The sequence below is a fragment of the Vanessa tameamea genome, chromosome 23 (assembly GCF_037043105.1).
Source record: "Vanessa tameamea isolate UH-Manoa-2023 chromosome 23, ilVanTame1 primary haplotype, whole genome shotgun sequence".
NCBI lineage: Eukaryota > Metazoa > Arthropoda > Insecta > Lepidoptera > Nymphalidae > Vanessa > Vanessa tameamea.
Window position 1 is genome coordinate 6,000,681 of NC_087331.1, and position 17,991 is coordinate 6,018,671.

At 31.0% G+C, this 17,991-nt stretch overlaps 1 protein-coding gene across 2 annotated transcripts; it reads right to left on the reverse strand.

Annotated features, from left to right (window-relative positions):
- Positions 1-874: 874 nt before the first annotated feature.
- Positions 875-17,412, reverse strand: LOC113401889 (uncharacterized). Of its 2 annotated transcripts, none has more exons than XM_064218678.1 (5): positions 16,631-17,412; positions 14,805-14,915; positions 7,731-7,818; positions 2,898-2,988; positions 875-1,182 (listed from the first exon to the last, which is right to left on the reverse strand). In XM_064218678.1, the coding sequence occupies exons 1-5, from the start codon at positions 17,332-17,334 to the stop codon at positions 974-976; spliced, it is 1,203 nt and encodes a 400-aa protein (XP_064074748.1). In that variant the 5' UTR covers positions 17,335-17,412; the 3' UTR covers positions 875-973. The 2 variants fall into 2 exon arrangements, with proteins under 2 accessions (XP_064074748.1, XP_026497750.2); XM_026641965.2 differs by having other exon boundaries at positions 2,856-2,988.
- Between the last annotated feature and the right edge of the window lie 579 nt (positions 17,413-17,991).

Genomic DNA, 17,991 nt, shown 5'->3' on the forward strand with positions numbered 1-17,991 from the left:
AAAATTAATAAGAAAACGTACCCATAAATTAAAAAAATACTAATGATGTTTGAATTTATTACTATGGAAATTATAGAAGTCTTTGTATACTCTTATATAATCTTAATTTATAGTTTTTAAAATCCTGTGAAAAAATTGGCGTTTATTTAATACAAAATGTTTGTACTTTATTTATATTATATATAGGTGATATATTTTCTTAAGGATTGTAATCGATAGTCCACTATGAAAATGCACCTAATGGAGGAGCTTGGAGCGCGTGCGATCACCATGTATCACCATCGTGAACGTGTCGTCGCAGTCCTGGTTTTTCGTCGGCGGAGACCATCTCCGGTCGAGGTCGATAGATATACAACCTTATTAAGTTGGTACTTGTCAATGTCAATCAACTATGTCAATCTGTCGGTCATTAGCTGCCTACATAGACCCTAAAGTGGAATTGTTGACAACTAGTTACAAGTCTTAATGACCTGTATAAATATGTATATTTAAATATGTTATATATAAAAAGGCAATACAGTGTGATTTCGGTAGTTAAGGATGACAAAATAAATTCAAGCTTTATAATAATTCTCCAAATATATATTTCAATTCCTCGCAATAATGTGATTATATCTTGTGACAGATCAATCTTTAAAAAAAAAGAAACAAACATTTTTATGCATCTTTCATATTATGCCCCATAAAATAATATTCATTAAACATAAAATAATGTAAGTTTCGGTTTTAATGATTATATGTAATATGAAATAATTAATTATGACAGCCTACGTGACATAGCACCGTGTTGGAAGCTAGTGTTACTTGCTAACAACAATTAAAAAAAAATAGGTTTTACCTTCTATACCAAGATATTGTTTACAAAAACAAACAATAAACAATCTGTAACATGTATTTATGCAATATTATTGCATACATATGCTTGTTTTTGTTGCCAATTAAAAACACTGTTCAGTGAAAAAAATAAGTATATTCAAACAACGTTATATCTAGACCTCGGGAGAAATGGCACAGGGTTCGAGTCGGGGGTTAATAACAGTTGCACATTGACGTTTGCCCTCCGCCAACGGTTCCACATTACGTAATGGTCTTTCCATAGAAAGTATACTGTCACTGAATAGCCACACAGAACTATTGCCATAAAGAAATCCATCGCCGTTTCTGTGATTCGATGAGATATACCTGAAAAGAAATATTTATGAATAGGTAAAAGATATATTTATTTATGGAAGATATTTTGATTCCTTTAGATAAGAATCTGTACTAATATTATTAATTCGAAAGTAAATTTGTTTGTTACACTATTCAACTGATCCGAATTTGATGAAATTTGGAATTAAGCACCAACATAACACACCTAGAAAGCTAGAAAGTAACCCATGTCGGGTTACTTTTTGTACCAAAAACATACGACCGCCCTTAACACGCAGATGAAGCTGCGGGCGTGATCTAGTATAATTAGATAGAAGTGCTATAATTGTTTCAATATATATATATTATTTTCTATTATTACTCAGCTAAGTTATTTTACTACTGCGTTCTACATAAAATGTTTTTCTCTGAGTAAGAATATAAAGAACGATGAGTTTATCAATTTATCTTCCCGAATTCATTATTTTCGTAATCAAATCTGAAGAATTACTGTGATGACCCCTGGTATTTTCATATTTCTTATTTTTGATATCGAGTGTGTTCCTACAAATAGTATCAACTTTTTGCATCCTTAGTATTTTATTAATTTTGAATATCATTACTTATATTTGTGCCGCGTTTATCTATTAGCTAATTTTATTATTTCTAACCAATTTGAATCGATTCAAAGTAGTATAACATAACTATAGGCACACACAAGAGGAAAGCCAAATAAATGATTATTATGTGGAATTGGCTCGACAACATTAGTAGTACTTTAATAGTCTATGATATTAACTTAGATTATTTATATATACTCTATTCCAACCATAAGAGAAGAAAAGCCAAATAAACAACATTTGACAGCAAATTGACGCGATTTTTCGAGAGTTTGATTAATCTATGATATTCAGTATGGATTTGCGAAAAAATGGCGTTTTGAACGTCGACGAAGTTGTTATCGGAATTTTGGAAGTAACATTAAAGTGGATATAATTAGTTAAATGTAATAGTATTGTATTATAAATACTATATTTATCATAAACTATTATTAGTGCACAATATAGCTGAGTTATTAGCAAATCGCATGAAATACGTAACTCTATGGTTTGTTTTTCTTTATTCCTACTTTAATTGGAATAGCCTATATCTAGATACGAGTGTCGCGCTATAAAAGATACTAAAACAAACGGCCCAACTTGGTATGCGTGACAAGTACGTTTGACACTTGCCAAACGTCAATAAAAAATCCCATACTACCTTACTTGTGTACATGTACTTAGTTGCCAACTGTTGACCACGATTTTTTTCGACGCGCACTCAGCTTTGACAGTCTAACTTGACATAAATAATAATCAAATGAATTAATGGCGCGAAATAATGGCGTTTCAAAGGTCGCTGAACTTGGTTTCATAATTGTAAATAAAACTAAAGTAGATAAATAAAGACGAAATTGTCAATATTGAATAGTGTCGTATTATATCTAAATGTATATTAATTAAAAGCTGTATATAGTGTATGATAAAGCAGAGCTGTAAGGAAATTGTAGCGAATATGTAAATTCAAAGATTGCTTATGGTTTTTTGATTGGATTTTTTATGTATTATTGCTTTGTACATAAACACAAGCCGTATACCTATTAATATACATACATAAAATGTTAGATATTAAGCAAATTAATCCGATGCCATTATAAATAAAAAAATAAATAAATAAAAACAAACCTTCATTCTTTCTAATGGCATCGGGCTTACCAAAATTGTTACCCTCAGTCACAAAATACTGTGTGCCAACGATGCATACCGCCAGCAAGCCGGCTGTCACTGTTGAAATCAGCCAAAATATCAAGCAATCGGACTGAAAAGAAACGCATTGTTAAATTAATATTATCAAAACAATAAAATCAAGTACTCTTTATTGGACAATACTTATAAAAAAATTGGAAAATCCAAAAGTAGGCGATTAAATAGAAAAAAAAAACAATCATCTTATTGACAAATCACATTGCGATCAGAATAAGTCCGGACAGGCTTTTTATTATGACACGGTAACATGTGAAAGCGAATACGTGGCGTCTGGCAGGAGACGGAGAGGATATCGATGGATTTTTAGTAGGTATTCAGATGTACTAGGACGCACTAGGGTGTTCTGTGCATCGCCGAGCCCAATGTACCCCTTTCACATAACGCGGGAGAAACACATAATGCGCTTATCCAGCGAGATAAAAAAGGCAGCTATTATATATAGATACTAGATTTATATGAAGATACTATACAAGATTTGTAATTTTTATTCATTATAATTAAACGACACAAGTAAGATAGCTTTTCGGTTTAGGTACCCTACCTACAATTACGGAAACGAATTTATTAAAAGAATAATTGACTCAATTAGTGATTTTTACGCAAGTAACATTTTTTCTTACGTTTCAATCTGATTTTATAATTACAATTCGTGCAAAAAAAAGGAGAATGTGTACAAAGGCGGTTTAATTATCTCGAAAGCCTAGATAGTCCTAGGCTTAGTGATTTTGTCGTCACCCTACTCCTTGAAACTTCCAACAACAGGAAAAAAAATACAGGATTTTTTTTCCAAGGTGCTATAGACACATTTTCGAGTTTTAAAGGGGGCCTAAAGTAGAAGCTATTTAATTAAAAATCATTGGCTGCGCTCTTTATTTTGCCACCCTAAGCTATGCTAGACTAGGCATTATTAGAAAATGGAACAGCAAGAACTGAAAGAATAAATTCCATAAAGGCTTATTGCAATCGTAAAGTATTTTAAATTCATCAGTTATTTTATCGCCTAATATTAACGCCACAGAAAAAATAATATTTCAATATTTAATATGTCGCTGTGTTTCGGTTTAAAGTTGGTGTGAGCCATTATGATAGCCACAAGTGACATAATATCAGGCAGACTGATTGCCTGTATGTGATAATTTGAATTTCGTTACAAAAAGTAACTACAATATAATATTTTTTATAAACAGAAATGGGAAAACAAATAATTTAACTATAGTCGTTAATGTTACTGGCTTCCGCTTTATCTAAACGACAGAACATGCTTAATCCATGTCTACATCGTTTACGTAAATGTCAGACAAATTAATGTTAGGCACATTTTAGAGCGGCTGTAATTTAATAAGTGACAGAAGCGATATAGAAATTCAATATGCTCTCTTGTCACGTCAGATGGCAGGCGCCATCTTTAACGCGGTTGGCGGGCGACTACGACCTCTTGCGGTCGTGGGTAAAATATGGGTTGGGTTGAGAAGCTCTAGAATTTTGCAAATTTGAAGGTAGTATTAGTCATGTAATCGTTTTAATATAACTGTTTTCGCTACTTAATAAATCATAAGTTTTAGTTATATTATCGATTCGCAATATAGGTGATGTTAGTATTACAGATCAAAGGTACAGCCCCGGATCTAGAGGGGGATCAAACCGGGGTATCTGCCCCAGGCGGCAATGTAACGAGGTGCCAAATTCAACAATGTTTTACGCGGAAAAGTCACTGACACTACTATAAAGCCTAGTTCGTACTAGACGAATACGTCCTTTATTTTCCATTCTCTTCGAAGAAGGAGTCAATATAAATAAACCTTAGAAATACATATTCCATAAGATTTACTAATAGCTCTACTGCATTATATAACACAAACAGTTCTTGTTTAATTATTCCACTTAAAGGTTCAGTAGAATAATTATGCAGGGTTATTGGTAATTCGACGTATTCCCGTCAGGAGGTGATAGGGGTGATTATTTGCGATAATTTTAACTCCCATATGCATGATGCAAAAGTGAACCATATTTGAGTTATAGCGTTTTTTAGATTTTTCAAAATAAGTCAAAAATGCAACTTTAAAAACTTAACCGTTTTATCAGCTCTCCAAAAATGTATAACAAGTAGGAACTTATTTCAAAACAACTGAAATAAAATGACCACAAAAGACGCTGGCAGAAATTTGTATTCGAACGTCCGAAGTCGTTCATGTTCGAATACAAATTTCTGCCAGCATCGTTGTATGTTTTTAAAATAATCAGCAGGACGAGTTTCATAACGATTTTTTTTGTATTTAAGGCATTTTTGTGGAAAAAAAATAAAAAAAATATTGAAACATTATCTTTTTCCGTCTCGCATTTTTAATTTTGGACCGATAATTATTGTTTTAATATTGACAAATAACCAGTGTTTATTCGTTTTTATAAATCAGAAGAAAAAAATAGATTTTGAGTGATACTTTTTTTTAAAAAGTTTTTGAAGTTGCATTTTTGACTTATTTTGAAAAAATCTAAAAAACGTTATAACTCAAAAATGGTTCACTTTTGCATAATGCATATGGGAGTTAAAATTATCGCAAATAATCACCCCTATCACCTCCTAACGGGAATACGTCGAATTACCAATAACTCCGTATATTCGTTCGTAAAAACTTCCGACATTCGAAACGTCATTTTTTTGCCGACCCATAATAAATATTATATTATTCAAAATCTCGCTCATCGAATTAATGTAAAATATATTTATTTAGATTTACTCCTTCAATGGTTGAATAGGTTGCACATATAGAGTATAACAGCTTGTGCAAAACTGTGTCTTCTATCTGTATATCATATACTTTGGATTAATTTCTCCTTTAAGCTAAAACTTGCGAACACGTATGAGACCGGTACTGGTTCCTGCAACTAGTGTAATATCACAATCCATTGTTATATCAGGCTATCAGCATAATGTTCATTCTAGTTTCAATATGAGCTGGGATGATTGAAAACGTACTCAATTATACTTTTTAATGCCGGGATTACACTGAGCGTCATTTATGGAGAATTTGAATGATATCGAGAAATTGCTTATTAAAAAGACATAATTATATCTCTACCTACGCTTAATGGTACAGTAGTAATATTATGCGCTCATCGAAACGCATTTCAGTTTTGCGTTACGAATTTTGAACATTTCGTTGCATGAGTTTTATCGGTAATTAAAATTATAATTTCATTAAATCACAACATTGATTAACTGTAGAAATTATTAAAATATTTTGTTAAAATAAACGATTATAAAATACGGCATCGAATATTGCGCGTACCTATACCTTTTCATTAACTTTGGTTTCCTATATTAAAAAGTTAATTGGTTCCGTTTAGTGAAAGTTAATATATATATATAGTTAAGTTTATATGTACTATAAACATATGTTGATGTTTCAAAAAAAAAAATGGCTACCTGACAGAAATAAAACCTCGAAATTAATGTTAATTAAAGAAAATAATATAATTATAGAAAACCGATAAATAAATATGGAGGGAAGTATATTAAATTTAGTTTTTTTAGGCAATAAAATACATATACTTATATTTGTTGTTTGTAATATTAACACTCAGAAGAGAAGCAACGAAGTAAAATACGGATATTATACGCACACACACGAGGGAGCAGAAAGCATCGGCCGAGAGGGAGCATGAGGGCAAAAGAGAAATACATGCCATTTGATGCTACGGCATATTTAAGGGTATTTTGTTATTTTCATATGTCAATTTTTATTAAACGACATAATAAACACTTCCTAAGCAATATTATGAGCGAACATAAGGTGGCACATCTCTAATCTCTTTGGCCGCTCCGTCGTGTGGCACTTGTGCCCTGACAGGAATTAATAAAGGTACATAATATGTGTGGATGCCTAAGAGAATCTTCAGTCACCCCACGCCACTTTAGTTCGCGCTTATATGAATATCAGGAAATATGCGGATTTTGTATTAAAATAATGAGTTATATAATTTTTATGACCTATTTGTTAGTTATATAGGTAAGTAATTAATAAAATTATATTAGTTTAAGAAAATTATTAAAAGATAATCTCAAAGTCAATTAATTCCAAAAATGGATACTTATAATCACAAATGAATTGACTTTTCGACGTTTCTCGAATAAGTGTTTGGCATTTTTAATAGAATAGGTAGTTTGAGAATAGAGTTATAATAAAGATATACGAAATCGATATCTGTGGGAAGAATCATTTAGATTGTATCGGTTCGAAATCGTAAACAAAACTGTAACGACATAAATGGCTTTTTAAAAGCGAAGAACTGTTTCGGGCGTTCAGAAAAAATGTTACAAAAAATTCAGAGTGCGGACAAAAATGCGAAGACGTATTGCCGGATGTTAGAGCGGTCGTAAATGGTACGCGAAGTAAAAAGGTCTAAAATATATGTGACTATGATTCAAGACTAGATCCGGACACATAATTTAATACAAATATATACACAAACACGTACACATCAAAGTAAATAAGTACCTGCTCAACACGTCGAAACTGAGATTTCTGTATGAACTCAAATATAATTTTGGAAATATCATTCAAACTATTGTGCCGTTTTAAAAACAAGATATTTTCATTATTTCAATAATCCATTAAAATTGAATAAGCGTTGCCGTATTTTAAATACCAGAGCTTTATAAATAAGCTTGAAAATAAACAATCAAGGCAGTTGATGTTAAATACATAATCCAAAGAAATTTTAAATTCCTATGTGGATTGAATCTACCACTAAAATGTCTACAGATAAGAAATAATATGGCCATACAATATTCACCTGAAGATGACTCCTATTTCGTGGATTGCAGAACCACAGTCGCAGCGCTTGGAGGACCGTGTAACGAGGCGTGCGAATCGCCGGGTAGCTATAAAAAAGTACGAATTTTTTAATCATTTTTTTCAATCATGGATGTGTTTGATAAAGTTTCAGGATATGTGGACAGACTTTTTTAATGCTTTCTCTTTAATATTTAACATTTCTCAGTTAAATGTTTTATGTAAATTTACCACGTTTTCCGACTCTAAATTGCAGAAGTAAAGAGACTAGGTAGTGTACAAATTATCTAGGTCTGAGGTTAACACTATTTAACATCTAGTCTCAAGTGTTTAATGAGTTTCGATCGCCAGCAGACCGAGGAAAATCGGGAACTGGTTAAAAGCGGTATTGAAACGACCGCCAATATTTTATCTCTAAGGGTTGCCAGCGTTAAAAAGTCCTATTTATATATTTTTTTATAATATGTAAATAAAATATTTTTTTATAAATATAATTATTGCTATGACATTATGCGTCGAAATTATTGTTTTTTTTAAATAAAATTGAAGCTATCAGTATAGACTGATATTATAAATGCGAAAGTAACTCTGTCTGTTATTCTACACGGCCAAACCGCTGTACGGAATTTAATAAAATTTGGTATTAAGCGAGCTTGAACCCTAAGGAAAGACTTAAGTTATTTTTTTATATTTAACACCTAACGCCCAAACCCAAAAACACGAGCGAAGCTGTTGACGACAACTAGTACGTTATAAATATACTTCTTAATATTTAAATATTTCTTGTTACCGATATATTTGTTTAAATTGTTGTGCAAAATAAAAGGTCACAATGATCACTGGTGAAACTAATATAATCCATACATAGTCAAAGGTGAATTTATTCAATTCGCGTGTGTTCAGACTATTTCGTCCATTAAAGTGAATACTCATAGATGTAGGCGAACAAGAGGCTAATACCAAAAAAATATGTTTTTGTTGTAATTTCATTGGTTAACGTTATATCAAATAACGAAATCTAGATTTATAATGTTTATCTTATAAAAATAACATTACAGTAAAAAAAAACTATTAACGACCTCGTCTTATTACCTACTTTTCCAGGAGAGATGACTCATTTTTCGTTACAATTTAACTTATATAATTGTATTTTTAAATAACTGCTTGAATTACATATATAAATAGTATTTTAAGTCTAATAATAGCTCATTTGTCAAAATATAGTATATAATAATCATCTAAACTAAATAATAAATAATAAAAATACTAAATAATAAAAGTAATAAACTAAATAATAAAAATATTATAAAATATATTTATTTAATCTGGCAGCCCTTAATCCAGCAGTTCGGATACTCGAACTTGCACGGTAGATCGTCTCGGTTCAACCGTAATCAGTTCGATTTCCCGCAATTAGTTGATGTGATTTATCTGCCTCACAGAGACGTCCGTTCCATCGGTAGCAAGATTGTTCTTCCGATGTATCAGTAGATATCTTAATCCTGTTTCGTGATTGTTTATAAATGAACAAAGATAATTAACAAAATGATATTGTTGTTTTCTCATTTTATCTAAATTTATTGAAATACATTGATGTCTTCGTAAACATAAAAACGGATGAGCCATCTGATATAATTACATATAGATCAGAAATTTGACTTGATACCAATGATTTGCTTGACGTTGCTCATTTATATAACGATTTTATTTTACAAAATAGCTTTCTTTAAACTTTATTCAATACGTACAAAAATTATCCAACGTTAAGGTCTTCCTTTGTGTTGGCTCGTGTATGTACACCCACGCATCGGTTTTTGTATCGCTAAACGTAAAACATTTGTATTTTTCTAATCCAATTTGAAGGCTGAGTGAGTTAGTGTAATTGCACGCTCAAAGTATGTAATATGTTAATAGATTTTATCGCATTATTGGTGTAAATAATGAAGAAATTAATATATTTTCTAAAGTACCTGTCTATCAACAGAGGTAACCACCTAGTAGGAGAACGCTAAGTGGTTTTTTTTCCTGACAATCAATAAGTAAATGTAATCTTCTATTTTTAAAGATTTTCGACTAGGACTTGAACTTTTTAAAGTCACGTGGCGAATACCAACACGAGATGTTTTCAGGTTGTAGAATTTTATTACTCATAAAGAACCTTACAGTTCACTTTACAATGAGCAAAACATTTAACTTATATACAAAGTTGGTTTCAATGGTAGAATCTGTGGCAGTACATGTCCACAATGACCAAAAAAAGATAAATAAATAAAAAGACAAATGAATGTATAAATTTAAATTTTAGTAATATTAAATTTGAGTTTTAAATATAGAGATAATATTTACTAATTTTTTTCATATACATTTTCACTTATAAAAAAAATTATTTTTAAAGTTACATATCTTGTACACGCTTTTGTACTATTCGTCAAACTATTGTATAATTTTACCCCGTTATACAACTTCTATTACCGTATTTAGTACTAGGATTCATATTATGTTTATTTATTAAGCTGTGTGTATCATTTTTATTTGTAGTAATTCCGTATGAATTTGAAAAAGATGAGTTTTTTTTAAATGTACATATGTGGTTGGTGTATATTTTTTTAAAGTTTTTTTTTGTTTCTTTGCATAGTATGGGCGTGTGCCTCAGTCTATCGTAATTAAAGAGTACTTTGACAACTTTGTTTTGTGCTATTTGGAGAGGCTTAAGACTAATTTTTGGGACGCAACCCCAGACTTCTATTAGATAGTCAAGGTTGGATTTAACAAGTGAATTGTATACCGTTAATCGCGTCTTGTATGGTACACAAGAGGCCATTTTGCGCAGTGAGCTAACTAGCGATATTAATTTGTTTTTAACTTTGGTAATTTGAGGTTTCCATGATAAATTTTCGTCTAGAATTAAACGTAAGTATTTCTCCCGTTCAGATCTAGAGAGTATGTCATTGTTTATAGTGAGAGTGCGTTTTTATAGGTAATATATTTTTTTATTTTGTTTTGCGCCATCGCCATTGAATTATTTTTAAGCATTATTTTATTGTGTCTGTTATTTAATATATACTATACAGCGGAAGCAATTTAGTTCCAATCAGGTATCCCACGACACGCCTCGTTTTATTTATTCATTAATTTATTTATTTGCATGTTTGTTACGCTTTAACGCCTTAACTACGTAACCAATTATTAGGAGAGTTTGCATACACATTGTCAGGGGTATAAAAATATAAATAATATATGTATAAATAAAGTAAAATTTCTTCGAAATTCAATCTTTAAAATTGGAACAAGCGAATTGCTATCTACGGACAACTGTTACGATTGGGGCCATTAAATAAGTTTTACTAATGAAATATTACTGGCGAGATTCGTTTTAAAAGCTTTCATGGCGTAGCAGACGAGATACTATCTGTATGTTTAAGTAATTATTAAAAACTAAAATGAAAAGTTCTTTATTTATTTAATTAATTTAATTTTAACTTGGATTAGTAAATAATTTAAATATGATGTCACAACAACAAATACATCAAAAGGAATATTACTCAATACAAGATAACATTAATGATAAAAAAGCGTGGACTTAGTATTGGTGATTTAAAGGCAGAATTAAAATGGTGGATAAAAGTAACTACTGACTTTCTTCTTCAAGAGGTCATTCACTAGGATTCAGACACATTAAACGATAATTCTACTCCTTCGGTAGTAGCCTTATACCTATACATATGACCTTTTTTGATAAATGGGCTATCTAACGCATAAATATTTTTTATCGGACTATTTAAACCTCGATGTTAGAGCATTCAAACAAACAGACAAATAAAAAAACTATTTAATATCGTATGAACATCAAAAGTTGTACATTTTTTCAGTATTTATTTTTTAAAACGAAGAGGAATGAACATTATTTTATTCGAATAGTTGTGTGATAGCTTTGCAAATATAAAAAAGAAAAAAAGTCTCCGATTTCTACCATACGCGACTTTAGACCTCAATATTGTAACACTAGATGAAAACCCGTTTTCGTTCGTGTAAAATAAATAAAAATAAATAAATACGTTTTATAATTTATTAATATTTTATTGTGGATAACTTTCCACTGAGTTTGCCATACCAAAATTACAAAACTGTGTAGAAGACACTCACTGAACGCACTCGTAAACGTCAAACATGGCCAACCGTTGAACTTCATGTCGTTGAATTTTATGGATTTAAGATCGAAATATCTCGATTGTCGACTAAAAATACATTCTTTTTTAAAGATCTATACATTACTCATTACACATGAGATGACAAATTATGATCAAATAATATGATGGTACTCGGCCAGTTTTCAAATTACAACATTTTTACAAGTTTTACTTTAAGACTGAATTCTTATCCACCCTTAACAACGCAAGCGTTTTTTTGTTTGCGAGGATTATGTAATTAGAATGGATTTTTGCAACTTAATCTTAAAGCTTTTTATTCGATTAAGACGATTGGGCGAAGTAAAGGGGATCAAATCTTCGAAGTAGATGATTGGGTTCAGATGAAAGGGCATCAAATTTTATTAAAATTTCAAGTACCTCTACAGAGATGTTTCCTTGATAGTCTTCTAGCTACTTATCTCTTTGTTCATTAAATATTCTTATATATGATATCTATCTATCTCGGCTTTTCTCTAATGTTATATACAAGTATTATACATATGAACCTTCATCTTAAACCACTCCGATTATTAATAAAAATCGCATTAAAGCCCTTGGCGTAATTTAAAAGATGTAAGTTCACAGAATTTGGGAAGCGACTTTTATTTTATACTAATGTAGAGATTAAAATCACAAAAGGAGTAAAGCCAAATAAACTATACATAAATTTGACATTGAATGAGATCATTTGGTCAGGATCTTGAATATCCTGTAATAATTATCACGAATTTGAGAAAGTAATCGGTTTTGTATGTCGTTGAATTTGTAATTGGACCTTTTGAAACTGAAGTGACTAAAGTGAATATAGCCAGTAAAGTGGAATAGTGTGAATCATATTTAAAGGTAAATAATTCAATGACTGTCTGTAGTGTATAATATACGAGAGCTATAAACAAATCGCATTGAATATGTAAATCTAAATTTAGAGTATCTTTACTCCTTCATCGACTGGAGATTTGATTGGACACTTTTAATTATGTGCCATTAAGTAAGGAAAAGTGACATGAGTTTATTTCAACCAATGAGCTGTTGATATTTATATGACGTCATGAGAAATATCTAATGGCGGAAGGTCACAGCACACGAGCAGAATTTTACAACTAAGTTGTATTCATTTGGTGTTATTTTGTCCAACAATGAAAAGTGCTATTCTGAATTCGAAATCGAACTTATAAAAATTATAATCAGTGGGGTAATTATTTATAACGATATGTGATAAGTCTATCAATTTTCATAGTGTTATGTCTCTCGAAAAAATATTAGCTCACGAAATATTCTGTATAGGCGAGAGTGTAGGGCAAAGTCTTTATTTAAACGTCCTGTGGCTGGTCTAAGTGTTTTTGAGGAGAAATTTCAAGAGATTAATTCACCACATTCCTTTTAATCAGTTTACTTAAGCCACATGTATATTCAACACTTTTGGATTTTCAAGCAATCCATACAGGTCAAGGCGAATTAGTTAATAATTTAGTGATGCTTGCCCCGATTTTAATTTAATTGTTACGATTCAGGTGATCTAACCATCTCAGCCAAAAGTATTGAACAATACTTTACCATTGGCTCTGTTTGACACAAACATAAATTCTCTTACGAAGCCTTTTTATCGTGTTTGCTAAGAAGATTTTCCTTGAAATTCACTTCAGATACTAAGTACAAAAGCGCCGACATTACGTTCTTCGAGTTAACCACTTCTCAGTCCTATTTCTCTCAAGCATTACGTTACTTTTTTCCACCAATAGACAGATTGATTTAGAACATTTTGATTTCAATTTTCGACTCTTCTCTGTATAAATTTCACTATAATCTAACGGACGTCCTGAATTTAAAAAGTCGCAAGTTTGCGCCACACATACTCTTATTTGCTCCGTATTATTTGCATTCATTGCATGGTATTCAATTATTTGTCCCATTCAGGGCACATTTTGTGCAATGAAGATAAATTCAGTAGTCATTCCACCGTTTAATTACCGAATCTGCTAATCGGATTGGTTTATTACATTTTCAATAATTTATCAATGAACACGTAACACTAAAAACGAATATTATTGAAATTCGAATGTTTGATTGGCGTTTATTTTTCATCTCAATTTAAGTTATTTGAGATATACAATGCACTCTGTACACTGTGATCAATTATTTTAACAATTAAATAATCCATTCTTAACAAACATAAAGTAACTTATAATAATACTCTATTATTATATGATATAATAAACACGACGTGTTACGTATTATTCTCATCCTTTGCCTGATAAAATAAAAATAAAAATATATTCTATTCAAGTATGATCGAAGTACATTTGGATTGATTTTATAAGATTCTATCAAATACAAAGCAGTTATATATATATAAGATATAAATAAGAAATTGTTGAATGTTATATATAAACGCAATATACACGTTTTTTTTAATTTCAGTGTTTAATTATAAATAAAGATCGAAATACACTATTTAATTACCGTAGTTAATGATGAGATACAATTTATCTTTTTTTTTATATTAAATTTAAAATATTATGATCGAAAATAAAAAATCTAAAGCTTTAGGTAAAAGTATCGTAAAGTGCTTGTTATCCTAAAAATATATATACCTTTTCCAGTAACTTTAGCCAGCGTAATGCAAAATACACAAACAACAATCTTACAGCCACTTCAAACAGCTTAATTTTAATATCGATTATATATAAAATTCATATTCAGGTTTCGAATAGGAATATCCAGAACCAGAATCCATACATACTATTCAAATATAACAGAATATCATTTAAAAAAAAATAGCATAATTCATATTTAAGATAAAAAAAATTATTAACGTCAGTGATAAAAATTTGGAGATATAGACAAAGTCACAGGTTTAAAACTAGTGATGTAAAAGTGATTAAGGTCACCTGTAACCGCAGAGCTCGCAGTGGTTCCTACCCACTTGATTAAGCCACCTTTGCAAGCAAGAAAGATGGACGTTAGCCAAGGATCCCTTGCAGTTGCAAGGCGATATTAATCTGAAAGATTAAAAATAGAAAAAAGAATTTTTATTATCTCGTTTGAAAGCTTTCCATTTTATTTGAGCTTAGTTTTGATCTTAAATGAAGTGTACGGTTCAATCTCGGGCAAGTATCACCGAATTCAGGTGATATAGTTGTATTTGTAATTCATATCATGGTCGATAAAAGAACATATTGTTACGTGAGTGAGTGAGTGAGTGAGTGAGTCACGTGGTCGAATAAGTTCGAAACGAATTACTCAAAAGTAGAAGAGGTCTAAGCCTTTTCGGTTCATTTGCATTTCTCGGCCTGTTTTTTGTATAAAATTACTGGACTACAATGCGCATTCTGTCAATTGCACCATCTGTCAAACAAACCTTAACCTTGTTACCTTCGTGACAGCGGCGAAATAATCTGTGCCCTCCCGGGACAAAAGCCAAACCAAAAAAAAAAGCGATATTTATTAGAAAAGTTAATACGATCGTTAAGTATTCTTAAATTTTCTAATGATCCGAGAAAATTTATCATTTTTTTCTTCTATAAGAACCTTCTATAACAATCGTAACAAAAAGAAATAGCGAATTGGTCTAGTCGTGCACGCGTGATGCCGTGAGAAATATTAACCATTGCGTAATAACCAATACGCCACCAACGTTATGTCCCTTGTGCTTGTAGTTAATCTGGCTTCAAACACACACACACACAAACAAACACCCTTCAAACAACAATACTACCTACACCTACCTACCTACCCAAACAATCTTGCACAAAACCGTACCATCAAGTAAATATTTATAATACGAAGTAAAATATTTAAACTCTCATCTTCTATTATTAATTGGACGAAAAGTAACTAAAGAGATTTTTTTCAAGTACCAATAATAAATAATAAAATAATAAATATTGGACAATATCACATACATTACTCTGATCCCAATGTAAGTAGCTAAAGCACTTGTGTTATGGAAAATCAGAAGTATCGACGATACCACAAACACACAGACCCAAGACAACATAGAAAACTAATGAACTTTTTCTACATCGACTCGGCCGGGAATCAAACCCGGGACCTCGGAGTGGCGTACCCATAAAACCGGTATTCACACTACTCGACCACGGAGGTCGTCAACATAAACCAATAACATAAACTTCTCATAAAATAATAACGATTACAAGGAATGTATTCATTGTTACTTAATTTGTATGATACAATTAGAAAACATACTATAAAAGTTACAGATAATCAGTATAGAAACATATTTTTACATAGATAGGTTAAAACTGTTTGTCCCAAAAAGCTTTTTAGGCAAGTACGTCGAAAATAATTCAGTAATGTCGAACGCAATTTCAAACTCATTCGACGGCTCTTAATGAAGCTTCCGTACCCTAGCAACCCTGATAATTATGTTACTTCTGGTATAGTACGGTGGTATATGAAGCTATTTATCAACATCGATTTGAAGCATTAGAAGACATATTTTGGACGCAAAATAATTGGTGAAGGAAACCATTTTGAGGAAACCTGCATTTATCGGATAAAAATCTGCTATATATTCATCCAACCCATATTGGAGCAGCGAGGTGAGATAACCTCCAAATCGTATTTTTAGATGGAGAGAAGGCCAACTGTAGAATATTACAAGTAAAATTATTTCAGCAAATTGGTCTTATAAACTTTTGTATAATTAAAATGTGAGTTTAATATTTACTAGTAAAATATTTTTAATTCTGACCTCTCCCTTCCTCTAGTCATACAAATTCTGCAAACATTCGAGCCAATACTTGAAAGAGAATCTCTTTGTGTCACTGCGAAATCTGATTTTTCAGACAAACTGTCTGGATGCTTATTCTTATTTCCTTCAAATACTTTAGGTTGCGCAAGATCAGTATTTGTAACCACTGTCTTAGTAACGGTTGCATTATTTGCTGTGAGACTTACATCTGGAACATTTTGTACGAGATCATTCGCAATAGTACTTATCGCGGCATGTATATTTATATTTGATGTTTCATTAAGATTAGTTACGTCTTTGTTTAGTTTGAAACAAGAAGCCATAAAGCGTTTTAGTTCTATTAATGTTATATCATCATTATCTTTGTCATTTGTATCTAGAATAGGTATTTTAAGTTCTTTTAAGTCAATATTTTGCACTTGATTGGTTGCATAGCTTAGTGAGGTAAGCCTAAGTGCATTGGCGACATCTTTGGTTGTGATGATTTGTCGTATATTATGTTCTGATTTCGATACTCCTGGTTTGAGTCTAGTGTTATTTTTAAGACACTGTGGAACAGCCCCAGGTAAGCTTATGACTCTTGACGGACCAGCGTCATCAATGATTTGGCAAATTGGTTTGTTAGTTACTTTCTCTCTTCCATCGCTTGTTTCTTCTTTTGTAGAATTTTCTTCATTGCGTTCAGTTTTTTCTCGATCGTCCATTAAAACGTTTGCTTCATTTATATTTTTATGTAAATTATAATATTATTAAAATAAATCTTGTAAGAATATAATATGTGATGACAGCTGGTATTTAACAAGCGTTTTGACAGGAGCATTTTTTGAACACTGCTTTATCTATATACAGTAAATAGTTTTCCGAAAAAAGTATATACTCAATTTTAAATGGACTAGGAACTATATCATTAATCAAGTTAATCAAATTTAACGCTCAGTGTAAAGTTTAATGTATTCTTGTGTGCAAAACGAGTTAATTTTAGGGAAAACCTAAATAGCAATTAATCTCTCACAGCTATCAAATCGGCTGTGTATATATTTTTTTGTTTACAGGAAAAATATTAATTTATCTTTACATACATTTCATCTTATCGTTTTCTAGCGCGATATAAGCAACACTAATTAAACGATTAATTAAATAAAAATACCTTGAATAATAATGAAGAAAAACTCAAATAACGTTTCAAAAACTTATTAAAAAAATTTACAAATTCGATTATTTTATCGACGCAGAACAGACCACTGTAGAAAGATAGCAACTCATAAAAGTTTAAGGGACCGTAAAGTGCTGAATTGTTTTTTTACGATTCGTAATTACTTGTCATTACCAATCGTAAAAAACATCGTTAATCCCTCTTGTAT

Bases quoted from the DNA above. Each gene is read 5' to 3' on its own strand.
- LOC113401889 (XM_026641965.2), bottom strand. From the start codon at position 17,334: ATGGACGATCGAGAAAAAACTGAACGCAATGAAGAAAATTCTACAAAA. The intron at 2,989-7,730 runs GTGAATATTGTA...GTTTCTTTTCAG, and splicing joins GAAATAGGAGTCATCTTCAG to TCCGATTGCTTGATATTTTG. The intron at 1,183-2,855 runs GTTTGTTTTTAT...ATTTCTTTTCAG, and splicing joins TGCCATTAGAAAGAATGAAG to GTATATCTCATCGAATCACA.